Below are 26,437 nucleotides of genomic sequence, written 5' to 3' on the forward strand. Positions count from 1 at the left end.
GATAGGAGCTTATTTGCTTCATAACTTAATAAATATTTATCTGTAGAACAATTGAAACATTGTATTAATGAAGTTAATTACACTAGGTCATTATTAGGGATTTACTCCTTTGCATGATAACTTGGGGCAAGGCTGCATTTAGGCATTGATTTTAATATTTTAGTACGATGTTTTAAAAAAGCACATTGAAGAGCCTGAGTTTCTTTTTCTAGTCTGTTGGATTTTTTTGTGTTTGTGTTTTGGGGATTTTTTTGTTTGTTTGGAATTTTTTTGTTGTTGTTTTTTTTTTCCAGTTACTTATGTAAATATTAGGAATAACCTGCCTTATGTTAATACTTGGGGCTTAGTTACTGCATCTATGGTTTTGGGTTTTTTAACAGATGGTAAAGGTGATACCTTTTAAATAACACTGACCAAAACTACTGCTGTTAATAAGTTGAAAAAAATAGTTGACTTTTTACATTATTTGTTCACTTATCTTAAGGGAAAAAAACCCAAAAAACAAAAAAACCCCGTTATATTGGAAATCCAGTATTAAAAGAAGATACTGTTGTTGCTTTTAAAATTAAGAATATCTGCACAACATTTGAAAAGTTTAATTGTTAAAAGGTAGAATCTCATCTGTCTATTAAGTACTAACTTCTCTAACAAATACTAGCCTTTCTGATTTGACTCTTAACTTTCTTTTATGTTTCTTAAGTTTTAACTATCCTTATGTGCTTGTCTTCATCAGTGGCTTGTGGTGGTTTGAATAAATATATGGAGCTCTCTTGTTACTAATTGTAGTACACTGTAGCTTGAAGTTCAGCAGCCTGTGGAGAATAGCAAGATCTGTTGCAATACAATGTTTTTTATCCTGTTACCATTCAAAATTATTAACACAAAAAAAGTGATGTGTGGTCTCAGTGGGGCATTTGATAACTGAGGAACTAGACTATGATAAACACAGGTTCACAATATAAGCCTGACCAAAATAAAAAACTTAAATTTCACTTCAGGACTGAATTATTTTATTACTTTGGTTTTTTGCCAGTTCAAAACCAGTGATGGTTTGTTAGCCTGTATTTTGTGCATCCTCAGAAAAGCTAGAAAGGGGTTGTTGTGTTTGCTGTTTGTGTTGTTTTTAAATTTTCAGTGGTCTGATAAAATGCAGTTGTTAAATCTGAGGTACTCACAATTTTTTTTCCAGAATAGTCTTTTCATTCTATATAAATTGCACCCTTTCTGACCTCTGAGTTTGACAAGGGAGGATACAGTTCAGAAGAGTTTTTATGCATTTTGCTATCTTTTGGATTTTATAGGATGCCTTCATTACATCTTCTATTTGATATTTTCCTACAAAGCTAGGCTTAAGGATAATACATAAAAGGTTTTCCTTGGTTTTACTTTGTTTTTTAATGCAATTTTTATTTTACCATCTAATGTTTTTAAGAAATGCCAAAAACAGACATTAAAATTACATGCAACAGCAACACTGCAGTATTCTCAGTGCCTTAGAAAGTTATTTCTTAGTTCTACTCCCCAAAATATTTCAAAAGTTGAGTAGTTCATATAGGTTTTTTTATTCAGGCTATCTGAATTTGTGTTATCAAACAATTACTTAATATTGCAACTTGCTACCAAAATACAGAATTAAATGTTCTTTGAAATGAAAATGTTCTGTTTGTTAGCTTAACTAATGTTGTCATAACGTGAATACATTTGTTTAGGACTCAAATTATTTGAACCTTGCTTTCTTTTGCTGTTTCGTCTCTGCTTTCTCTTTTCATTACTCTGAAATACTTGCCAAAACTGACTGCAGCATTACTTCTGCTAATGCTTTTATGGAGTCTCTCTTTAGACTCTGTTAGCACATTTTTGTCAAAAAGCTCCTTAAAATCAATTATATATTCTCTGGATGTTTCTTTATTTGAATAGGCGCTGGTTCTCAATACAAAATAACCAACTTGTGTACCAGAAGAAATTTAAGGTAGGTATCAAAAACTGGCTCTTGATAGTTTGGGGCGTGGGTCATACTTTTCCATGTGATTATTTGTTATCCTTCCTCTATGTGACTTTTGTTAATTTTTGTATTTTAGGATAATCCCACAGTAGTTGTTGAAGACTTGAGGCTTTGCACAGTAAAACATTGTGAAGACATAGAAAGACGTTTCTGTTTTGAGGTGGTTTCTCCAACGAAGTAAGGAGAAGTGATGAAGCACGTTTATTTTAAAACAAATACCTAAATAAATAAAAATGCATTTGTTTTTTTTTTTTAATAAAAGCTTACATTTCTCATGGGATAGATCAAACCAGGAAAATCATCTGAACAATTCTGTCTTCAGAAATTTTGGCGAGGTCATACTGTGAGAAGTGTTTCTAGTATTTAGTTTACTTTTGGCATTAAAATAAACATGCATTCTTGTGCTTCATGCATAAATGGCTTGTGGCTGTGAAGCTGTTAGGGCTTAGTTGTAGCTGATATTATCAAGCTGCTTAATAATGTGGGAAATAGATCTGTTTCTCCAAATTTCTGATTGATGTAATGAGAGAGAAACATTAACAAGTTTCATCTCCATAGTGTTAAATTACATTTTAGAATGCACTAAATGAAAATCCCAAATAAAAATATTATTTTAGCTCTAGCATTGTACTACATTGGTTATATTTGGAGAAGTATGGGGGTCCTGCTGCAGCCGTGGCACAGGACATGGGTTTCTCGTTAATGGTTTTGACATATGGTAGTACTTAATTCTTTGATGTAAGGTCAACCTTCCCTGTAGGTTTACCTATACTCCCCCCTCCTACTTATGTTTCTCTTCTTAATAGTTTGCTGACCCAATATTTGCATCCTCAGTTGTGGTTCATGCTAATGTGCATTTTGCTCCTGCTTGCCTGTCCTTTTTCAACCCATAAGTACTGGAACAGTTTTATATTTTATGACCAGTTTCCTTTGACTGTTGGTGTGAAAAGCTGTTAATTCTTTGTCAAAGAGCTTTAAATTATTTTTTTCTTGGTCACGCTATTTTCCAGCACTGATACCTGTCTTGTGTCATTAGTCATGGAGGTAAATTGCATGTGAGGACATAAAAATGAAAAATTTGGAGTAAGAAAAGAAAGTGAATAGTAAATTAAGCTGTTCTCTGGGTAATTTGGAGAGTCATATCTGTATTTTTTAGTATTCCCTGCAGATGGTTTTGAAACAGTTTGCAGTTCATAAAGAGTCAGCTGCTTTGTTTTCTCAAAATTAATTGTTTTATTAGATGATGCCAACTGAACAATATACTTGTGCTCATAGAATCTTCAGTAAGTTTCTTGCTGTATTTTATTGAACGTGTCGTTTGGTGTTTGCTGCTTGGTCAGCCTCTCTGAATTTGAGTACTCGTGTATTTGTCACAGAAGCTGCATGCTGCAGGCTGACTCGGAAAAGCTGCGACAGGCATGGATTAAGGCTGTTCAAACCAGTATTGCTACAGCATATAGAGAGAAAGGGGATGAATCTGAGGTGAGTTTAAAAGCCAGACAAACAACAACCCTCCTTAAATCCTAAAAAAATTAAAAATAGAGAATTTTTTTAAGGAGAGGAGAGGGCAAAAAAGAAAACATTGTTTGTCTTCCAGTTGAAATCCAGTGAAATTTGGAAGGATATACATCTAATCTGTATTTCATTTCATTTTAGTAATGTACTTTGGGTAATACATGTGAGATTTTTCTGTAGTGTGGTTAAAATGCATAGGATTGTTGGATGTTCTAGTACATAGTTTTCTCTTTCTTCAGTATTTTTTCAGTTCTGTGGCATTCCTTGGCCTTAAATTTAGAAGTTACATTTCTAGGATTCTAGTGCAGTCAGTATCTGTAGGGACTTATATTTCTTTAATTTATTATATGTCTTTTGTTTATTTTTTTAAGAAACAGGAAAAGAAATCATCCCCTTCTACTGGAAGCCTAGAATCTGGCAGCGAGACAAAAGAGAAGTTGTTAAAGGGAGAAAGTGCTCTACAGCGAGTTCAGTGTATTGCTGGTAATGCTGCCTGCTGTGACTGTGGTTTGGCAGATCCTCGCTGGGCCAGTATCAACCTTGGAATCACACTGTGCATTGAGTGCTCTGGGATACACAGGTTGGGGAACTCTACAGAATTGTATTTGATTTCTTCATTGACTTAATTAGGAAGAGTGGTGTTTGCTTCTTCACATGTGTACTGAAGCAAGGTTAGAGCCCCCTGTTTGTAAATAGAATTAAAATGCTTTATTTGCATAAATGAATGATAAAATTGCCTGAGATAGGACTAACGTGCTGCTACAGATTAATGTTTTTTTTCATGCTGTTTAGGAGCTTGGGAGTCCACTTTTCAAAAGTAAGATCTTTAACTCTGGATTCATGGGAACCTGAACTTCTAAAGGTATGAGAATACTTTTGAAACAAGTTGCTATTTGGTACCTAGACAATTTGTTCTAAAGCCACAGTATCAGGAAGCTAAATGTAGAAAACTTGCATTTGTACCCAATTTGTCCTAAATTTTCTACTCAAAAGTGCTTATAGTTGCATGTTTGTGCAGGTTTTTTTAATTTGCATTTTCTTATAATACATTCAAGTAGCACTTGTTACAAACTTGCAAGTCAGAACAATGTGTGATGCTTTTGGGTTCACAAGTGCATTTTGAATAGTAAGTTTCATCTGGTGCTTTCAACATGTATAAATGGAATTCTGTTTACAGACCCATAGTAGAATGGGCTGAAAATTTTTGGAAGTGCTACAACGTGATCATACTTAAAAATTCGGATGCCAACTCTTACAGTGAGATTTTGTACTCTTACTGATTTATAGGAGAACATTCATGCAACTGCTCTTATGTGCTATTTGTGTGCCAAAGTTTTGGCTTGAACCATGGTTATGAAAATCATGAGATATTAAAATGCGGAAATAACTCACTCATGGATGCATGTGTGCAACTGAGTAACTGAAGCAAACCATTTGTTTCTGGCTGTGATGTTCTGGTACTTAGGTATTGTTTCTCAGTGCTGAGCTAGCAAAAGACAGTGTGAGGAGGTGTTTCTCTTCTGATTAAGTAATTTTAATATCCATGTGAGGAAACAAACAAACAAACAAAAAACCCACCACCAAGACCTGCACCCCTTGTCCTGTTTATATTAGTTACCAGAACTGAATATTGTACCTGATATTAGAAGCAAGAAGTCCGTTCATTGCCATCAGTGAGCTGGACTTTATGGGCCAAAAATCTTCTTAAAGTTGCATCTGCAGGCTGTTTATTCTTTTGATCAGATTAGGTTTAGTGAAAATGTCTGTTGGATAAGATGGAGTAGAATTGATGGAATTCTCTTGTCAATGGGATAAGAATAGCTACCAGCAAAGCTGATGGAAAATAACACCTTTGTCAGTGCGGTGTGCAGATGTTGTTCTGATTGCACAAGAAAGATTCTTGAGTGACAGATGGTCATTTTCGCAGTCCTTTTTCAGAAGGGAATGGCACTTAAAAAGTTTCTGTATTTTTTTTTTTTACTATTGTGCTCAGAATTTGGTGTCTCTATTCACTAATGGTTTTGTTATCATGAGATAAACCCATGTTTATTTCTGCAATGTACTTCTACAAGTCAAAATACTAACGTGTCAAAACAGACTAAGGTTAAAAACAAGCAGGTAGAAAAACCTCTTGCAACTTTAATTTTTTTTATTTTGCTGCATAGCTCATGTGTGAATTGGGAAATGATGTTATAAATAGAATATATGAAGCAAAGTTGGAAAAAGTGGGACTAAAGAAGCCACAGCCTGGATGCCAAAGGTAGAAATTTACTTGCAGTACCTCTTCCTTTTTCTTGTTGTACTTCCTTCAGCCTCCAGCTTTAAAAGATGCTGCCACTTAACTGTGTAACACTGCTTTGATTTGCTTTGTTTCCCCTTCTCACCACTGTTTTTGCTCTCCCTCTCTTCTGACTATCTTTGCTCCCTTTTGGTCTCTTGTTTACTTGTTCTTCTGATCTCACCCTCTCCTTTTGGTGACAACTCTGCAGTGTCCTGCACTGTTATCAACGTGAGCACATTGACTTTGTTTCCTGTCTAGTTTGTACCATTTCAGCCAGCTGTCCTAGGTCTGTGAATGCTCTTCGAAAGAGCCTGTTGCTCTGCCTTTTGTTTATAGTGACTTGGTTCTTGAGTTTGATTTTTGTTCCCTGATCCTCAGAATGCTTTCTGCCTACAATGCACATGGGCTCTGCTGCTTTACTGCAACCTTCTAATGACTACTGCTGTCTTCCATTTGTCTGATGCTAATTTGCAAGTGAAGGTATTTTTCTAATGTTTTGTTCTGCTGTAGAAGATCTCTTTTAAAAGTGTGTTTTACCAGCTTTCCAGTTCTGTGCTTCTTGCTGTCAGGCAGTTTTGTGGTATAGGAAACAGTGTTTTGTAAAGCGTTGGCAATTTTGGTCAATGCTAATTAATAAACAGCATGTAGGAGATTTGCTAGGCACTCCTCTTAGCGGTAACTGCTTTTCAGCAGCTGCAATAGCAGCATTTCTATAGTCTGATCCATCAGTTTGTCATGACTGGTCTTAAGACTGACTATGTCTTAAGATGATGAACTCAGGTTACAAGAAAAAACGTATTAGTATGCATTATGGAACTGGTGACTCTCTGCCTGTGGCTTATTACTGTTCTGGTTCTCTTGCACAATCTTTATGTTCCTTTAACAAATGTTGCAATTTATTTCTACCTAAGAAACTAAATATATGTTATAATAACTGGTTATTAACAGTGTAAAACATGTATAAAGGATTAACACCAGGAAGGGGTAGCTGGGCCTGGTGATTGTTGCAGGTCTCCTCCAACTGAAATAGTCTATTCTAGGTAACACAAGCTAATGTTTATTTCTTCCACATACCACTTTCTAAAGCGTCTGCCTGGAAAAAAATGAACTGTATATATATGAACTTAACAAAATTACTTTCTTTTGAGCCTTATGCAAACTTCAGTCATGAATACAGGAAGAGTTAAGCAGTGTGTGCTTCATTTTTCTGAAGATGTCTTTTGTGTAATAACAACTGTCAGATTTGGTCACTGGCTTTGATATGCAATGGATGTTCTTTTAATACATGAACATATGAAAATACTGGCTTGTTAACTCCAGTGGCTTTGTATATGTCAGGCAGGAGAAAGAGGCATACATCAGAGCAAAATATGTGGAAAGAAAGTTTGTAGAGAAGCAGCCTGCATCAGCATCTCTGCCTGAATCTAGAACAAAAGTTTTGCCTGAAAGTCAGGAAGCAAAGAGACACAGTGGCCCGGAAAAATCCCTTTTTGCAGGGGAACAAGGTGCAACATCCCAAAAAGGTATTTACACACTTCTCTCATTAACTACATTAATGATGTTCTTTTTAATTAACATAATTATGTATTAATTTCCTGCCTCTGGCAGAGAAATCTAAGTATGTCTGGTAATGTGTCATAGCCTAGTTCAGAGGTATAAGGGAGAAAAGACTTGTTCAGAGGTGTGCATTTTTAGGTGGGGGAAAATTTGGAGGTGGGATGCTTACCATTCAGAAACATATTAACCACCTTCTTTCCTCCATATTTTCATCCTTCTTAATTTTCCAATAACGTTCTTTCCTGCCCTGTCCCTTCCTTACTGCCTGCTTTGTGCTTTGCTAACTTGCATGTCCCAGCGGTTGCTGTAAGTAGCGACGAGGCGAGGCGAGAGTCTCTGTTCTGTCCTGATGAACTAGATTCACTCTTCTCCTACTTTGATACCTCTTCAAAACTACGTAGTAGTAAGTACTACAGCTATGGCGTGTTCAGTATTTGCACTAGTGATCCATTGCGTGTTGTGGCCATCTCCCTGCCTTTAATCCAGTGTCTCCAGGCTACTGCATTGCTTAATGTTTTCATGAAATAATTTAAGCTTTTTTACTTCTCCTGATATTTTTCTTTCTAATAATTTTTGACATATATTCTTATTATAAATGCTGTGGTTTCAGTATGTGACTTCATAATGTTCTGTGGATGCGTTAAGAATATTCAATAATTACTGGTAATCTTTAAAAAATTATGTATTCAGGACCAAGTATAAGAGCTTGTTTTATTATCATGGTATCTGTCAAGAGTATACAACTTACAGTCTGCATAGTAATTACAGTTTCTCCCCCACACAGTACGAAGCAGTGACAGTGGGATCCAGCAGAGTGCTGATGACAGCAGAGAACACCTTGCCTCTACTGTATCAGCTAACAGTCTGTATGAACCAGGTGTGTTAGGATTTGCATTTTAAGAGGAAAATGTAATCACTTCTTGGTAGTATGCTCTCAAAGAGAGCAGTACTTCATGATACCATTCATCTCTCTTCTATCCTGGTTGGCCAAGATGTTTTCAGCAAGGACAGTAACTGATTGACCTTTCTCTCCAGGCATGGTAGCAAGAATGACATTGAATCCCTCTAAATGAGTTCAGACAAGTGTTTTTCCCAGTCAGATAACCATGACCAAGAGCTTTTATGGCACTTGTTACTTGAGCGTTCTTAATTTTTCTGCTTTCTCCTTACGTGGAATTCACAGTGTCTTTTAATATTACCCCTGCTTTACTCAAACTTCTATAAATTGGTTGACATTATTTGCTATTTAATAGTAGCATGCTGGGCTGACAGATGTCTGTCTTGCCAAAATATCCATAACATGTATTTATTTGTAAAGCAAATTTATTCTTCTACATCAAAGCACTCTTCTAGGGTATGTTTTAAATCCACAGCTGTGGTTTGTAGGCAAGCAGCATGTGGCTTGGATCTTTTCTTTGACTATATGGTGTAGAAACTTAAGATGCTGTAACTCCTGAAAGCGTAAATATAGCAGTATCTTTATCTCTCAGACTTCACTCTATATAACTTACTGATATGGAAAAAAAAGATTATGCTTCAGTCCAAAAGATTTTAGTCACAGCAAGTGCTTGGTAAAGGACAATGGCATTCTTTAATGAAAACTAGGTCAGAGCAGTATTAGCTTCATATTCAGGTTTATCAAGCTGCTGCAGATACAGATACATTTGTGTGAGTGTATATCTGCAGGAAATGAGTTTTACTCATATTTTGCAGTATGGGATAAAGCACGCTTCTAACCTAATACAATTTCTTAGAAATGGCATGGAATAGGTAGGTTGAAGGATATTAACACATGTAGGGAGAACTGATTCTGGGCAGTAATAATGCCCTGAAGTGGCCATGCCTAAGGTCTAGAACAAGAATTTGGTTCAAATACCAAAGACTTGTAGCAGAATTGGGCAGAATGGGGCAACAATGCATAGTGCTCTTTAAAACCTGAGCTACCTTTTGGTAAGGCATTTTTTGGTGAGAATTTCAGGATGTACCTTATGAAAACAAGGATCAGATAAGCAAGGGGTTTTTTTTCCTTTTCAGAAGGAGACAAGCAAGAGTCTCCTGTGTTCTGTGACTCCAAACAGCCTAACCCAGGACTGCAGTTGTATCAAGCTGCCTTTGAGAAAAATCTTCCTGATATGGCAGAAGCATTGGCCCATGGAGCTGAAGTAAACTGGGTCAACATAGAAGAAAACAAAGCAACACCACTCATTCAGGCAGTGCGAGGGGTATGTGATGTACAGCACCAACTGATGTGGGAAGAGGGAAAGGGAAATAATTGAGTTATTTCTGTGTCACTGTTCCTTTGGAACTGCTGGCTTTGTTAATGAATGATAATGTGATGCTGAAGTTATCTTTACAGTGTTCTGTCAAAGTTGTGTCTGAACTATTTTTTTTCTGTTAATACTTTCAAATTATATAACTTAGAGGTTAAATGTTATATGGCAGCAAGTATCTTTTGTTTCCTTTGTCACATGAGTCAGTAGTGAGAAGGCAGAACAGGTTTTGTTATTCTTCTAGAGATCTGCTGCTGAATTGTTTCTTTGCTTTGATTCCATAGGGTTCATTGGTTACTTGTGAATTCCTGCTGCAGAATGGGGCCAATGTCAACATCAGGGACATAAAAGGAAGAGGACCCCTCCACCATGCCACAGTTTTAGGACACACTGGGTAACTCACTGATCCAGAATTTGTAAAGAGACATCTTTTACTATAGTTGTTAATGTGAAGCTACTTAATTTCCCTAACTATTCAGGCCTTTTAGTGTGTTTCATGTGATCTAGGTTTTCTTAAGCTTTTGTGGTGATGAAGGCAAGAATATTTCGAATTGCCAGTCTTATCCATTAGCAAAATGCACCTATAAACACTTCTCTCCATCTTGTAAAAGCATGTATTTCATAATGCTTTGAAATGCCATGAACTTTTGGTGAAAACTCATGTTGTTTTTCTCATTTTCTTAAGAAATAAGAAAAAAGAAAAAGGAAAAACAGGGGTGTGTGAGGGTCAATACTTTTTCTGACTAATCCTACCTGAGAGCATCTCATTTCAAAATATACTGCATTATAACTTGTGTTTTGGATTCATGGTTTGTAACTGAAATCCTGTTCCAGCTCATTTCAAGTGAGGAGATAATCTGGTGGTACCCAAACATGCATGCAGGAATTCTAATTGGAGAGTTAAGTTGGCAGCCTGGGGGAGTTTAAGACTTTAAGCTTCATCAGTATACCCTGTTTATAAAGGTGAAGATTTAAAGAAAGACAAATCAAGCATCTGTGAACTGTTCTGTACTGTAGCAATTTATCCTGCTCATTGGTTCTTGTCTGTCATGGTGAGAAGGATGAGGGTTTTTTTATTCTGTAACTTAAGATGATTCAGGAAGATAGTCTCACTTATTCTAAAGGTTACAGCTCCTTTCTGCACTCCTGATTTGACTTAGGCTGTCTTTCTAATGTGGATTAAATAACGATTTTGCTTGCTACTTTAACAATTTAGTTATCCTAGATGAATAGCACTGATTTTGATATGTTCAAGAGGCTTTTGATGATTTAAGCCAAATACCAAATGTTGCATCCAGGTTAAATTATTTGCTTTTTTCCATTATTGTTGTGAAAGTTATTCTTAAATGTTTTCTCTAAACAGACAAGTGTGTTTATTCCTAAAACGAGGAGCAAACCAGCATGCCACAGATGAAGATGGGAAAGACCCATTGAGTATAGCAGTAGAAGCTGCTAATGCAGATATTGTAACATTGTAAGTTGTATGTTTTTCTTTAATTAGGTAACTAGATTTTCCTATTCTGTTTCAAGTTTAAAAAAAAATGTTGACATTCCTTTACATAAAATCAGGGAGAGCAAAAGAGAGTGCATTATCTGTGGATGTGTGATGTGAGGTTGAGTGAGGAGTGTGTTGTAGGTGTTGAATTGCAGGATTGGGGGGGGGGGGGCGGAGTTTGGGCTTTTAAAAGTGATGTTGTTCTTCTTTGTTTCCTAAATCCTAGGTTACGTTTAGCAAGGATGAATGAAGAAATGCGTGAATCAGAAGGACTCTATGGACAGCCAGGTCAATACTCCACTAATAACCATACTGAAATGCAATACAAGAAGTGTATTCAGGAATTTATCAGTTTACAATTAGATTCTTAGGATCTGAGAGAAATTTAAAGTAGCTTCACACAACAATGTTTTTTATAAACTGACATGTTAAAGCTTCATTGAAATTCACCAGTGTGACTGTCAGAGTATTTGGAGGACCTAGAAGGAGACTGTTTACAGAGTTCATAATAATAGTAATTTAAGTTAGTACAGCCCTTAACAACCTGTTTTGTGGTAGTTGTGCACGGTCTTCTCCTATTGACTTTCAACTAAAATTCACATAATGTTAGGATTTCCCTGACCTTATTTAAGAGCAGCCTTTTGATACAGGTTGCTCAGAGACAGTTGAGGAGTTCATCATATTACAGGTTACCATTCTTCTTCCTATGTTATTGTCCTCTTTTTTTAAGAAAAAATGCTGGCACACCAACGTAAAAATCTGCATCAAATAGTTCAAAGTAACTCCAGAAAGAAAAAGGGAAGTATTATTTCCTCAAATTTTATTTATAAATACTTTTAAGATACAAATAAGAAACAAAACAGTCATTCTTAAGTTGTGTAGTATTGTATGCATAGTATCCTACCATTTGATTAAAAAAAATTTTAAAAATTTTAAATTGGCAGATATTTGAGCCAGCTGGTGCAAAGATACTAATAACTTAATGAATTTGAGCAAATTTATCCTCAAGAACTCAGTCTAAATTTATATTGTGTTCTGGTGGATATTTATATGAACCATTTCTTCTATTATGGTACACTTCCATAGGAACCTCATTTAATCTCATGCAAATATTGGTAATGAAGGCACACTTCATTGTCAAGTTAGCGAAAAAAAAATGCTACTGTACCTGTCAGCAGTGAAAGGCAAAACTTGTTTTTAAGGTTGCATGCTGAGTACTCTTGGGTCATTCTGTAAAGCCCTTTTTTTCCACTGATTCATAAGGCTCATGTGTGCTTATGTGTTTTACCAGATTGGGACTGGAATGTGCTCAAGGGGCAACACTGAGTCTCATGTCAATATCCCAAACTAACTCTATTAAATAAACACTATTTATTAATTTCCTTAAGTTTCTCCTCAAGAGTAGATGTTTCTAAATTTATTTTTAAACAGACCTTCTCAGAAATTCAAATTAAAAGAATAAATTTACTGTAGACTCTCAGGAATTCAAATGCTTTCCTGGACAGAGAAAGAGATAATTTAGAAGTATGAACTTGATTATGAGCTTAAATGAGGAAGAATTCCTGACTCAAAATCCAGCAGGATACATATATGAAAAAATTCTGTTGTCAGTTTAGCTGCTTTCGATGTATAGCTGTTTTTTTATATAATACATACTACTTCACTGACATGTTGAAGGTAACATATTGAAGTATTTTTGAGTTTACTCAATTTTATTTTAAGAGGTAGAAACAATATCAGTTCCAAATAGTAAAATGCCTTTATTTTAAGGGAAGCAGGTATTTTGAATTAAGAACTTAGTGCTAAATAATGAATTAATATTTTAGATAATTTAATGGGCCTGTCACAAATCCAAAATTATAAACCAGAAACTGTGTTTCTGTAGTTTGTGCAAGAAAACTCAGATGTTACAGAAGTTTAGTACAATGCTTCATTTGTAACAAATACAGGCACTAATTACATGAAAATGAATGTGTACTGGAGATGAGTATTTTCTCCTGACAGCTTGTTTAAAATATATTTTTAGACAGATTGTTCAGTTAGGTAGATGAGCTGACTATTCTTTCATTGAAAGTATCCTGACCTTTTTGTCAGTTTGTATTAGAGTGTAATCTAGAGACTGCTGTTGATACAATCTGATACAGATGTTTTACAGATAGTATCTGATCTGTGTAAGCAGGTGAGATTGACAATGGAAAGTAGAGCTGCTACAAGGGATGGAGCTGGCTTAAAATCAGGGGGGTGATTGGGATGTGTCTGGTGTCATAGGAGTAATTTTTAAAATTCAGACCACAAGCTGTAGCACAGTGTCCCAGCCAGGATATCTTGCTTTTTCTCTGGTAGCATAGCCCTGTTTTCCTCACTTCTTTGTTTTCTGAAGTCTCTTTTTAAAACTGAAGTAAATACTGCAGTGTTTTACGTGTTAATGTCTGCTAGCCTAAAAGAGTTGTCAAAAGTGTGTAATTGTAAGCACAAAGCCTCTCTGCTGCCACAAGGTATGATGCCTTCATGTGGTTGTAGAGGAGGCAGGTCTTTCTCTGCATATTTATGTTAAATAATCTGTGCTGCCCTTAGTTTAGAACTCCTCTTTTCCAAAATTGTTATTCTAGAAGAAAATAAGGATTTTCAGGGCAATTGTATGTTTCTGGGGGCTGTGTGAGAGTAAATATTGATGTATGAGTTTGCTGTCATCAGAGTGAAGCCAACTGCCTATTCCTCCTCTTCAGTAACGTGGTTGATAAACTATTACTAAGGTAGCTAACAGCATTAGTATTTCTGATTTAAATATACCTGTCTGGTTTGTGCTACTGAGAGAATGTAAATATTGCTTTGCAAGGTACAGTTGGTCTTCCCAAGTATTTCTAGAATGGGAACTAGCTGAAACCAGCTTGTTCCACAAGAAGTTATTTTCAGGTGGTAGAAGCCATATGCACCATTGTACTGTTTCTTGTATAATACTTGAGTGCTCATCTTCTGGTGCTACACTATGTTTGCTAACTATTTGATATTAGTATTGCTACTTTTTCTTCCTATCTTTTCTTGAATGTATGATGTGTGCCTTTTGAGTTACTCTGGTGTTAAATGGTAAAGCAGTGTTATAGTATTTTTGTACATAAAATCTGCACTTTAGGAAAAACATTGCTTGGAAAGGGAATTCAGTTTTAAAGTAGGATTTTAAAATAGTTATAAGGTTTACAGTATTAAGTATTTTAATGCAGCATACAAACTAAAGGGGCACTTTATTTTAGTCTATTTTTGTATGTAATATTTTTGTTATGTAATAGAGCCAAAAACAGATCCACCAACTATCTTGCAAAATAGCTTTTCTTTTTTTCTTTAAAGTTAATACGAAAGAAACAAATATGGCAAACTTGAACTATAGTAATAGTTCACTAGTGGAACCCACTTGTGTATTAAAAGCCTAATTGCTTTTATCATACGAACTTGATTCTGATATGTGCTCTTCATAGCTGTTCTTTTAGTGAATGTTACAACTCCCTTCATTCTGTGTTTATTTCTCAGTGCAAGCATTTATCAGAAACTGTTACAAAAAAATGTTCCCTGTGCCTCCTTAATCCTTAGAATATGCTTGAAACTAAATCTAAAAACCAAAAAACCAAAAGGGAATTTCACTAGTAGAACTTGTCCTATCAGAGCAGTATGCAATGTATTGATCTTTTAAATCTGGGAAGAATTGTGTTACAACTTTTTTATATAAACCCTCATGCCATGGTTGTTAAATACTTCTGAAGGTCAGTTACAGGTTCTGAACGTGTTTTCAAATTAATGGAGTCTCATCTCCAAAATAATAATAGTTCTGATGTTGGAAATGTGCATCAAAACATGGAAAACCAAAACAGTGTAACTTTTCACTATAGCACAAACTTTTAAACACAAAAATCCTTTTAAAAACTGCCCTTTGGGACAAAAAAAATAGTGTAATAATACTTCTCTTCTGCAATCAGTGGAGGGGTAGGGGCAATCTTAGTTCACAACATACATGATGAGAGAGAATTTGGGTTGACTACTTTGTTATGCTATTAATCAAGCTATCAGCAAAGAACACTAGTGCAGGGATCATAAATCCTGCGTGGCCATCTGTGAAAAGCAGTAAAATTTGGAAGGCCACGTAGCTCCTGATCAAACCAGATTATTTAGGTGCTTATCTTTGGAGGCAATGTAGAGTACTGTTAATGCTTTGGTACAAAACCTGAACTCAAGGCCCAAAATGCTGCAGCAGATGAAAGAATGTGAAAATATCTTTTCTGAAGTGGCAGAAGAGTGACCAGGCAATGACTCAAGAAATAACCATTCCTGAATGTTTTCCTGTGCAGACAGGGAGGGGGATGGAAATAAGCCTGGTGGAAGTTGGTACCATCCCTCATTTTGGAAAATGTACTAGTAGTCAGGTTGTGTTTAGGCACAAAGGGTGAAAATAAAAAAATAAAGTTTAAGGAAACCGTCATCACTCTTAGAGATAAAACTAAAAGATGTAATGAATGTTTTGTAAGGCATGTCAAAATTTATATTTGAAGTAATAGACTGAAAGAATTTATGAACAATAATTTACTTAGATTTTTTTTTTATACTGTTGCTTGCTGATTGCTTCTTTCATAGACAGTTCTGTCCTGCTGTAAGACTTCTGACCTCTGTTTCCAAGGAAATCTTTGTTTCTGTCATAACTCTACTCTTATGAAGAGAATCTTGGTTAGCACTTTGTGAAAAGGAAGATTTTATTCTTTAATAGCGAATAAACATTTTTATTTTTGTATTGATTTAAAATGCTTTCATTTTTCCTTTCTAACTCTGAACTTTCCTCTGTGTGGCTGCCTTCGAGGTACTATATCAGGTATAGTTTGGCTTTGTTTAATTTGCTTCTACAGATCTTGCATGCAAGTAAACAGTCCCAAAAATTCACATTAGCATCATTTCATCCGTAGGCAATCTTTATACATGAATGAGTGTTACGCAGTAACTGGTAGTGCAGTAGGGCATTTGTGCAATGGTTGGTGATGTTAACTGTCACAAATGTTTAAAGCTGTTTCCCTTTTCTTTTCTTTACCTAGGAGATGAAATTTATCAGGACATTTTTCGTGACTTTTCTCAAATGGCATCAAATAATCCAGAGAAGCTAAACCGTTTCCACCAGTCAGATTCCCAGAAGTCTTAAGTCACAAGGAAGAAAAGAGCCTGATCCTTATAGTACAAGTCTTTTTTACTTCAAAAGAATGAATTATATGCATTTTGGATGAAATGACTACTCTAATGTAGCTTTAGATTGTGGTAGCTGGGGAGATGTAGAAGTTGTTCTATGTTCTACAGTACATATACCTCAGCAGCTGAAGAAAATGTTTAAAAAAGGAATCCCTGGTAGCTCAGTATAAAACGAGTGCCTGTTAGCAGTACGAAGCATGTCTGCGGTTCAGCTGCAGGGCACAGCTGGATGGATGGCAGGATGATCAGACCCTGAGTTAGTATCAGCTGCCATCACCTGTCTCCCTGTTGCCATACAGAATGTGCCTCTGACAACAAGGTCTGGGTTGCATTTTCTGGTACTGTTTGGAAGGGAAATTGGGTAATGACTTACTGAGTTGTCCTTCTATTTGTGGGCCTGCAGCTTAAAAGATTCTCTTGTTCTTATGCTGACTGTGATTAGAAGTAAGATGTTAACAAGACGTGGTAACTTCTGCTCTTTTACAAGCTCTCTTTCAGTGCAAACTTTTAACACCAGGCTTGCCTTTACGCTAGTGACTGCAGGTCAGTCACAGTAGATGTATGTCCTGGAGGACCAAACTTCTGAAGAGCAATTTGGTTTTCTTACTTTCTGTGCAGCAAGTAGACTTCTTAATGAGCATGTGGAACCTTTTATGAAAAATAAATGTCATCTTGCTGGACGTGATGTGGGATTTGCTTGCGAGTCTTTGGACATCAAAACTTGAAATTTGAGACATGAAAATAAACACTGAGATAATAGTCTGTGTAGAGCAATCCTATGAAGGCTGTTAGTTACCATCTCTTTTTAGTGTTCTCACTACTGTAATAAGCAGATATATTATATAGTATGTAATGCAGTCACCCTAAATTTAGGGCAATCACTCCTCTATATCAGGAAGCAGTATCTTTTCTGCAAAGAGGTGTAGGTGTATGTGTTGTCTAAACTAAGGTGTACACAAGAAAACACAGGACTTTTGCAGCATGTTTTTGCAAAGTACCCATGGGCATAGTCTCCAGCTGTGTCCTAAGGGCAGCAACACATTTTTGTTTTATTCTGTAGTGAGCTCCACTCTGCTGGTGTGCATGTATAAATGGTGTCTCTAGATGCATGCTTATATGTCCAGTTATTTAATACCTAGATAGTAATCACCTGAAGCCCCAAACCAGAAGATGCAATTCTTTATATTCTATTTGTCTGCCCACTGGGCAACTTCAGGGAAATTATTCAATAAGATAGTATCAGTGTGAGTTTTTGACAACCGTGATAGCCATGGTATTATGCTAAGCTGTTGTTTTAAAAATACTTAAGAAATTAATTGGCTTTTCTTGAAGCTGGCCAGGATAAGCAAAATTTGGTTAAAAAATTTTGGAAACTAGTGAAATTAGACTTACTGGCATGTTAAATTTTAACAAGGTATTTCAAACATTTATAATTTTTCATAATGCATCAAATCAGGATTATTATTACTGCAAACTGAATAACATTTCAGAATTTTCTAGTAGATTCTTATTGCAAGTGAAAGAATCTTGTTTCATGCATGGTTATACTAGGAAAAGCAGATTCTGTTCATTTAAGGAGTGCATTTAATTTGAATAATTAGAAACTTAGATGTATCACCTGTGAGCAGTAATTTCTAGTAAGTTGGTTTTTAAATAGCTGTTTATGAAATTATAATATACTTCCTAATCTGCAGTATTTAACAGCAGCAGATGTTTTAGTAGATCTTAGGTAAAGTGAAATTCCCAGTGTATAGATGGGACGATATGTAAGATGACTATGTATAACACTTTAAATGCGTTTTTTTAAAGATTTGTCTTTTGCATCCTACTTGACAGGCAGTACATAGTGTGACTGGCTGTGATGTAAAGATACCTAAAGCTTAATGGCATAATCACTGTCTCCGTCCATGCTGCTGGGAAAATGTCTGAGACACTTCAGATACCCACATCAGTGATCCACAGGTGTATTACTGTTGTCAGAACTGTGGGGTTACAATGGTTCAGCATGTAGGTTTGTTGTTACTGAACCTGCAGCTTTGTTCCCCAGTCATTTTAGGTGTGCTAGGACATCCAGTATAAAATTCAGTTAAAGCTTTTTTTTTTTTTTTTTTTTTTTTTTTTTTTTATTTTTTTTTTTTTATTATTTTTCTCCTTTTGTTTTTCTTTTCAGGTCAGGTGCAATATGTATGTTAGGGTGTTGTTCATCAGCAACAATGAATATGCCACTAAACTGCATGAAATGTGTTGAGGGCTTTGTCCTACCAAACACTGTCAGGACCTCTGTAACTTGTAGGATTCAGCCCTCAGTAATGCAAAGTATGTTTCTCTGTAGTACTCTGAAGATCTGAATTTCCATATTGAGTTCTGACTCAAGTGCTAATCTTCTGCTCAGTAATATTAAGAAACTTCAATTTTTAATAAAATATGAATCTGAGTTTAACTAGAATACTAGACAGTAAGGCTCCATTGTGAGTTCATAACTTGTACTTTGTACCAGATGATGAAAACTTTCCAGTTCATATTTCTCTCTAGGTATGACGTACAATAGGTCTTAGTTGGAGAGGTACAAAGCAATAGATTGCTAGCACAATAATTTACTAGGTAGCCCATTGAAAGATTTTACAGTATTCTTCCTAGCCAGAGTTAAATTATGTATTCCAAAGGCCTCTGAGAAATGTCAAGGAGCTCAACATATATTCTAATGGATCTTGATTTGAGAGGTATAACTGCATGTTGATTAAAATTGTCTGTGGTGTCTCTGTAGTGCTCTGTATGGTTTTGATTGTTCATAAGGTTTCATATTTTATGTTAATGCCAGTACAGTGCATATAAGCTTAAATTTCTGAATTATAATATTGAATCATGCCACTGAATTATATTAGACATGCTGGAATTTGTTCCCATAAATTTGGGTGAAGGCAGTAGATGGTAGAAGTCTTGCTTTGCATTTACAAGCTGCACACATCCTGCAGTCTAAACCCATTTCATCAGTTGTTCATCAATATGCTGCAGACTTCATCCTCATTACCAGTGAGGACCTAATCCAAGAAGTTACTGAAGTCAGTAGCAGTCTTTCCACTGAATTCAGAAGCTTTGGATTGTACCTGTTTCTGGCCTCTAATCTTAGTGTGCTAAAGCATCCTGTATTAATACTGCATTTTTCACTTGGGGGTTAATATCTTACCTGGTTTATATACTGAGCTGAAATAGTTCTAGAAAATGCAACCAGACCTTCCAACTGCTGTCAGAAAATGCCCATGCAAGAGGAAGTTTCTCCTGTTTTGCAGTATGATGTCAGTGCACACATGTTGTCCAAAGCAAGAGTTCTTGATAGAGCAAAAACTTTGTAGCATTAAAGAAAAAAGGTTGTCTGTGACATTTCCAGGACTTTGGTGCTTCTCTGCAGTCATCTGCTTGATGTGTGGATGTTAACTCTGTTTTGATCATGAGAATCTCAGATGACACAATGCATATAAAAGGACCACTTGATAGAACTACAAATAATGTGTAAGTCCTAAGAATGTACATTGTAGTGTTTTTGACAGTGACAAATTGGATTTTTTTACCAATGTAATTTTACATTGTCAAACGGATTGAACTGATTATTTAATACATTGAAAGCATTTTGAGAGGCAGTTTTGCAAACTACACAGCCTGCCCATTCACAGATGGACACTCTTTCCTCAGTTTATGCCACTTCTTTGTGCACCCTAATACCCAAAATGTTTTTGCTGTCTTGCTTTCACAAAAGCATATTTTTAAAACAGAGCAACAGCAGAAAGGCAACACCGGGGAAAAGGATACATGTACCACTTTGGTATATCCCCTTTCATACACTTGCTTTATCTTTCTGCTCTCAGTTTTTTCTTGTTTCTCTTCCCATGGAAGGAGATGATAGAGGAGGAAAATAAAATATCTCTCCCTTTTGTTAGGATTCCTAGTTTTTCCATGCTATGATAGAAATCACTGATAAATCTTGTTTCTTCCATCAGAGAGGTTACTCCGTGTGACACAATGAACTTAATTTTCTTTTCCTTTATCCACGTGTCCCTCTCTATTGGGTGTTTTTAAGCATTCCAGCAGTAAAATGCTCGCGTCCTCTGTGTACCTGTACAGAATGTGTAACCCGCCCGCCCTCCTTCGCATTTAACGACTCCGTAGACTTTGTATCTAAAACTTGAATGTAGCTCTCTGTAGTTTGTCATTGTAAATGAGCGAAACGCGTTATTACCTTTGTAGTTAACCGACTGTACATGCTGTAAGGACTGTAAATACTGTACTTGATTAAACCTTTGTATGCTGTGAGCGGACGTCCCTCTGTGAGGCTGGGGCGGGGGCGGCGACGGTTCCGCCCCCGGCATGGCGGCGATGAGCCGGGGCTGGGCCCGGGGTTGGGGCTGGCCGCGTTCCCAGCCCTGTGCCCTGGCGCTGGCCGCCGCCTTGGCCGTCTGCGCCTTCTACTACCTGGGGGGCGGCGGGGAGACCTTCTCCAGCGCTACCCGCCGCCTCCGCGCCACGCCACCCGCCCCGGCCCGCCGGCACCCCCAGCGCGGCGGCAGCGGCGGCAGCGGGGAGGCGGCAGGGGCGGGCCGCGGCCTGCACCTCCTGATGATGTTCACCAAGGCGGAGCGCAGCCCGGCGCTGCGCGGCAAGGCTCAGGCCGCCCTCAGCTCCCTGCTGCGGCACGGCCGGCTGGGCGGCGGGGACGTCCTCCATATCCACCTCGTCACCGACGGAGCCAGCCGGGACATCGGGCTGGGGCTGCTGCGGGACCTGCTGCGCGGAGCCGCCTTCCGGCACCAGGTGCGGCTGGGGGTGCGGGGACTCGGCCGGGAGCGGGGCACCTCGGCCTGGCTTCTGGGGCTTGGGGGGTGCTGGCCTGCCGGGGCATCTGCTGGGGCTCTGGGACCTGCCCTCCTGCCAGCCTCACGGCACACCGCGCTCTTTTGCAGCGCTGGCCTCCCCCTGAGGCACGGGGAGCAGTGCGCTGGGGAAACTGCACTGACAGCCTTTGCTCCAGCTTCCCACTTCTGCTGGAGGAGGCTGCAACTCCTCCTCAGTCTCTTGAATCTTTTGAAGGGCTGGTGTGCGAGCTGAGACCCCGTGCTCCCCGCTGGGAGGTGTCCTCCTGCTGGAGGATCTGCTCTGAGCAATGCTGCAGCACTTCTGCAGCCCCTGTTGTTAGCCCCGGTGCAGTGTCTCAATATAAGGACTTCACGTTTGTGTGGAGATGGCTTCTCATGTGGTCCTGTGGGATCAGAAGAGGCTGTTGCCCTCAAAAAACAGAATGGAAAGCCTGCAAAGGTTGGAGTGCTGCCACATGCAAACGTGTATCCTGCTACCTGCCAGAGAAACAGTTCTGCCTCCCAAAAATGGAGTCAATGCAGTCAGTGCAAAATCAGGCTTTTCTTCTAACAGGTGTCTGAAAATTGGAGGAGTAGTTAAGTTCAGAGACTTCAGGAAATTGAACCCTTATGGCATCACAGGCTGCTGCAGAGTTGCTTGGAGGTGTTCTCTGCTTCTGCCCTAACTCATTTCTCATCTTTCAGGTGTTAAATATTGCCTGAACTCTGCTGCAGTGTAACTAGAGATGAGACCTTAACGTTGTTTGTAGACATAATTTGTTAGTAAATAATCCCACCTCTGTTGTTTTTTTTTAAAACTAGCACTTTACTATCTCCATCTGTGCACAGTTTGCTTTGGGAATATTCCTCCCCACTGCAGCAGGTTGTACTAGCAGTGCCCATGATAGTGCAATGTGATGGCCTCCCTCACGTTTGGGGTATTGTGTCACACACAGTGGGGACCCCTGCACAGCCATGATGTACTGATCCCTTGCAGGCACCCCTGGGTGCCTGTGGCAGCCTTACTGCCCTCTAATCTTCTCTGAAACCAAATTCCTCTGTGACAAAGCTGTCAGCATTATTTCTCCAGGAGGACATGGAGTTGTGAATTAAATATTACATAGGGTGGGAGCAAGAGGTAGGAGCATGCAGTGATGTGTGGTTATGGACTTAGTAAAGTGTGGTTCATGGCTCAGTGAGTAGGTCTTGCTCCAGACCTGATCTCTTCTGGACATAAGCATGGTGGTCTGAGGACTCGGATAAGATCTCACTGGGATCTGCTCAGGGGGGCAGCTGCTTCCTTCTCTCGTGGCAGAGCCTGATGTATCCAGATTGTATGAGCTGGTCTGTGGTTGGCAGTGCGCTTCACATCTATCCACTTTACCACAGAGTTCGTAGGGAGCAGAGGCTGATTTATGCTTCTGAAGGATACAGCCTTTAACTGTGACAGTCTGTGGTATGCTTGCAGGTGACAGTGCTTCTTTGCTCATGCTGTGGCCTACCTCATTCCTCCTCTTCATCAGCAGGAAGTGTCACCACACTTCAGATGTTTTGTGCTGTTAGATGTTGAATGTGGTTGAACCTGGCCCTTGGGTATCTCCAGCAGTAAACTGTCTCTATCCTGAGACCTCTCCCTTCCTGGTTTCTTTTTGTGTCCTCAGAACAGAACACTCTCTTAGTTCTTAACCTGTTTTGCTAGAGCAGCCACAAAGATGAGTTTTAACAGAGTGCTCAGTGTGCAACCTGAGCTGCCTGAGGCAGGGTTTGTGACAACTACAAATGTTGTCTACTACTTTTTCTTCCTGGAGACATGATTTGAGGTCTCTGTTTGTATCTGCCCTTGCCCTCCCCTTCTCACAGAGCTGGTGTCAGCCAGGTCCTCCATTTCAGTGAAGCCCAGGAATCGGACCTGGGTTCCCAATCCTTGGGAAAGGTTATGAGCCAGCTCTCATCTCTCCCTAAGCAAAACCATGAAGCTTTCAAAAGCAGAGCAGCTCGGGGGCACAGGACCCTCCCTTCTGGGCAGGGCACTGCAGACCTGGGCTATCCCGGTCAGGGGGCAGTCGTGACATGGCGTCACCCATCCCACAGTGCTTGTGCAGATGTGCCCCAGATGTTGTTGGGACGGGGAGCGCAGAGTGTTGGCGGTGAGCAGCAGCAGGTGGAGCTGGTGCTCCGCGATGTGCTGAGGTGGAGAGCAGCCAGGACAGGATTGGAGGGTGAGGGCTGGGGAGCGCCCACCCAGTAGTCCTGCCCGAGGATTCCCGCTGCACCCAGCTGGGACCGGACCCTCCTGCCCATGCATTCTCCTCCTTGCCCTGGCTTGCAGAGGTTCTGCTGGGCTTTCACCGGGATTTCTATGCTCGCAGTTGCAGAGAGCATATCCTGCCCAGTGTGCTGCAGGGTGATCTTTGTGTCCTCTCCTGCTTCCAAGTGGAAGTGTCCAGGAGCGAGCCTGGACATGTTTCAGCAGCCGAAATGGTGCTTACAAAGAGCCCCTGCTTGTCGTGTTTCCTGCATCTGTGGGATGTGCAGTCTGACTCCTTGTGCTGATTCATATCACTTGTTCTGTTCCCCTCCAAGAATAAAATCAACTGCGCTGTCCACTCGTTGCTCTTCCTGGATGCTTGTTTAGCTCAGCCCCGCTGAAGATTCTGCCAAACACTGACTCCTGTATGGGTCTGGCACTGAGTGAGGACGTGCTGCGGTAGATGTAACTGAGCTGCCATGGCCCTGTGCTTGTAAGAATACTGCAGAGATACCTGGTATGAGAAGGAGAGAAAGTTAAAGAGAATCAGTACTTACTATCAGTAAGTTGGTTTTTTCTACTGAATCAATTGAGGGTGTCTTTTCTCAGGTTCTGTGTTTATAAAAGTGCTTTTGCACAGGAAACCCCTGGAACTTATTTATGTCCTCAGCAAATGTGGTTGGGCTTAGCTATGGGGATTTACTGAAAGCTGTTACACAAATAAATAATGTTCAAAATTAGCAACAAGTACAAAATTAGATCAACAAGCTGTGCTGAAGTCTGGCAGAGTGGAGAGGAGAAACCTTTGCTGTCCTGGAGAGACAGGATGGCCTGTGGCTGTGGAAGGAAGATTCAGCTGCTCAGGAGCTGACTTTGCAGAAGTGCCTAACCAAAGGTTGGGCAAAGGATAAATTTTTCTGTTTTCTTTGACAGAGCAGGGCAGGCAGATGATGCTTGGTCTGGAGTTTCAGGAGTATTTTTCCCATTATTTTTGTTCACTTGTACTTGGCACTCTGCTCATTTCAGAGGTGACAAACTGATTTGACATTTTTTTTTCCCCGTGCTCAGCTGTTTCTCTGTGTTGCGCAGGCCTCCAGATACCTTTGGTGGATGCAAAAGGACACTCACAGGAGCTGTATTTCTTCTCCATACCTTTCCAGTCCGGCCAGACCCCAAAGCTGCCCATATCAAGCTGGCCTGGGAGAAGAATATCACACATCCCTCGGCTGGTGGTGCTCAGCCCCGTGCACAGGCAGTCAGTGCCTTTGCACCAGGGCAGTAGCCACGTTTTGCTGTTAGGTCACCTGGGACTGCTGCCACCAGCAGCACTTGGTGCTGCCATCTGCCCCCTGCAGCCAATGCCACTCTCCTGCCCCTTCCTGAAGCTCTGACCCAGCAGCTCAGTGGGGCTGGGGGGAGGTGCTGCCCTAATACCCCCGGTAGTGGAGTTTCCTCCCCTGCGGTGTTGTGGGGAAGGGTTACATATGCTGCCCACAGCCAGGTGCAGCTGCTGCTGAGCTCTCCCAGCCTGCGTTCCCGGTACACGTTGTTCTGGGATTTTCCTGCTGACCTCTTGCAGGCGCTTGGCCCCAAGCCCAGCAGCCGGGATGCCGGCAGCGTGGCCACTGCGCCGAGGGACACGCTGGCCACAGGGCCTGTTCACAGGCTCTCGTACAGCACCCAGATGTATAAAAAAGGAGCAAAACCACAGAACTGTTGAAGAGCTTAGTTTGGAAGGGATCTATGGAGGTCATGGGGACGAGTTCCCTCAAACAAGGGGCACAGGCTCCCCTTTCAGAAATTCAAGTGCCACTGCAAAGTTCTGTCCTCACCAGCCTTCAGTTCCTGCTGGGCTCTTCCTGCTTTTCCTGGCCTGAAGCAGGCAGTGTGACCTCAACTCTCCACACTTGAGTTCCTGCACTCCCCCTTATCCGCACCAGGGTCGTGTCCCTTGTCTCTCTTAATTACCCTCAAATTCCCTCCTGTTATCTTGCTTGATTCAGTGACTTGCTTCCTCCTGGGTTTATAATGAGTGTTGGGCTGCATGAAAGTTTCTGTTCATCGGACTTTGACCAGAATTTATTATAAGTTTGTAAAGCTTCAGTAGCTGATAAAGTACATTTGCAGTCACTCCAGTTTCTGGCCCGTAGCCACCACCTGCTCAGGCATGCAGGGGCTCCAGCAGAGCGTTGCTGGCTTAACACGGGCAAAGCTCCGGCACACACAGGCTGTACTCCATCTAGAGAAGATGCTCAGCTCTGCTGTAACTGCTCATCTTTGGGTTTTTGTCAGTGTGCTGTGGCCTGTTGTCCCTTTCCTTCTCCAGCCCCAGCAGGACGTGCTGCAGAGCTTGCCTCCATGCTGGGCTGATGTTCAGGAAATCCGGGCTGTGTCCCTGGCCCTGTCACTGCCTGCTGCTGTAGGAGGGAGTCTTGGTCCTCAGGGTAAGTGACGTGGTCTGGCTTGCCTCAAAACAGCAGGATGCCAGAGCCTGGAGTGAACTATCACCCCTGCTGATGATTTCCATATGGGAGACCAGATACGTGGTTGCATTAGGCAGTGGGAACAGACTGGAAAAAAAACCCCCAAAAAAGAACAAAACCATTGAATGGACTTGATTGTGTGAGTGGACTTAAGTCTTTCTCAACCCATCTCAGATTTATGGGATGGTCATAAAAACTCTGTCGCTTGAGGCCTGGGTCATGGCAGCCAGGCCCCTTTGTGCAGCAGCAGTATTTGTGCTCCACCAACCTCCTGTGCCAGCACAGGCTGAGCAAAGGCCACCAGTACTGGGCCAGTGCCCAGACACAGTGGCTGAGTGATGTTTCTGGTGTTGCTTTTAGGTAACAGTCCATGATGTGAATGAGCTGACAGAAAAGCTGTTTCCAATTGTTGAAGCCATGCAGAAACACTTCAGTGCTGGATCGGGGACCTACTACAGTGACTCAATCTTCTTCTTGTCAGTTGCGATGCACCGCATCATGCCCAAAGGTAAGCCTCCACTTTGCTGC

The 26,437-nt window shown here is 39.9% G+C and overlaps 2 protein-coding genes across 3 annotated transcripts in view; both read left to right on the forward strand.

Moving 5' to 3' along the window:
* The window catches only part of ACAP2 (ArfGAP with coiled-coil, ankyrin repeat and PH domains 2), a 58,312-nt gene extending 41,108 nt beyond the window's left edge, over positions 1 to 17,204 (forward strand). For both annotated transcript variants that reach the window (XM_030455972.1, XM_030455973.1), the window contains 13 exons: positions 1,918 to 1,969; positions 2,079 to 2,179; positions 3,379 to 3,484; positions 3,889 to 4,097; positions 4,310 to 4,379; positions 5,683 to 5,777; positions 7,137 to 7,321; positions 8,140 to 8,232; positions 9,390 to 9,577; positions 9,910 to 10,019; positions 10,989 to 11,099; positions 11,347 to 11,408; positions 16,187 to 17,204. In XM_030455972.1, coding sequence (XP_030311832.1) covers positions 1,918 to 1,969; positions 2,079 to 2,179; positions 3,379 to 3,484; positions 3,889 to 4,097; positions 4,310 to 4,379; positions 5,683 to 5,777; positions 7,137 to 7,321; positions 8,140 to 8,232; positions 9,390 to 9,577; positions 9,910 to 10,019; positions 10,989 to 11,099; positions 11,347 to 11,408; positions 16,187 to 16,290 — 1,486 coding nt within the window. In that variant the 3' untranslated portion in view covers positions 16,291 to 17,204. The remainder of the gene's footprint in view (positions 1 to 1,917; positions 1,970 to 2,078; positions 2,180 to 3,378; positions 3,485 to 3,888; positions 4,098 to 4,309; positions 4,380 to 5,682; positions 5,778 to 7,136; positions 7,322 to 8,139; positions 8,233 to 9,389; positions 9,578 to 9,909; positions 10,020 to 10,988; positions 11,100 to 11,346; positions 11,409 to 16,186) is intronic.
* Positions 17,205 to 20,688: 3,484 nt separating this feature from the next.
* The window catches only part of XXYLT1 (xyloside xylosyltransferase 1), a 35,341-nt gene continuing 29,592 nt past the window's right edge, over positions 20,689 to 26,437 (forward strand). The window contains exons 1-2 of the mRNA XM_008493395.2: positions 20,689 to 21,137; positions 26,270 to 26,417. Of these exons, the coding sequence (XP_008491617.2) occupies positions 20,694 to 21,137; positions 26,270 to 26,417 (592 nt within the window). The 5' untranslated portion in view covers positions 20,689 to 20,693. The remainder of the gene's footprint in view (positions 21,138 to 26,269; positions 26,418 to 26,437) is intronic.

Source organism: Calypte anna, chromosome 9 (assembly GCF_003957555.1).
Source record: "Calypte anna isolate BGI_N300 chromosome 9, bCalAnn1_v1.p, whole genome shotgun sequence".
Classification (NCBI taxonomy): domain Eukaryota; kingdom Metazoa; phylum Chordata; class Aves; order Apodiformes; family Trochilidae; genus Calypte; species Calypte anna.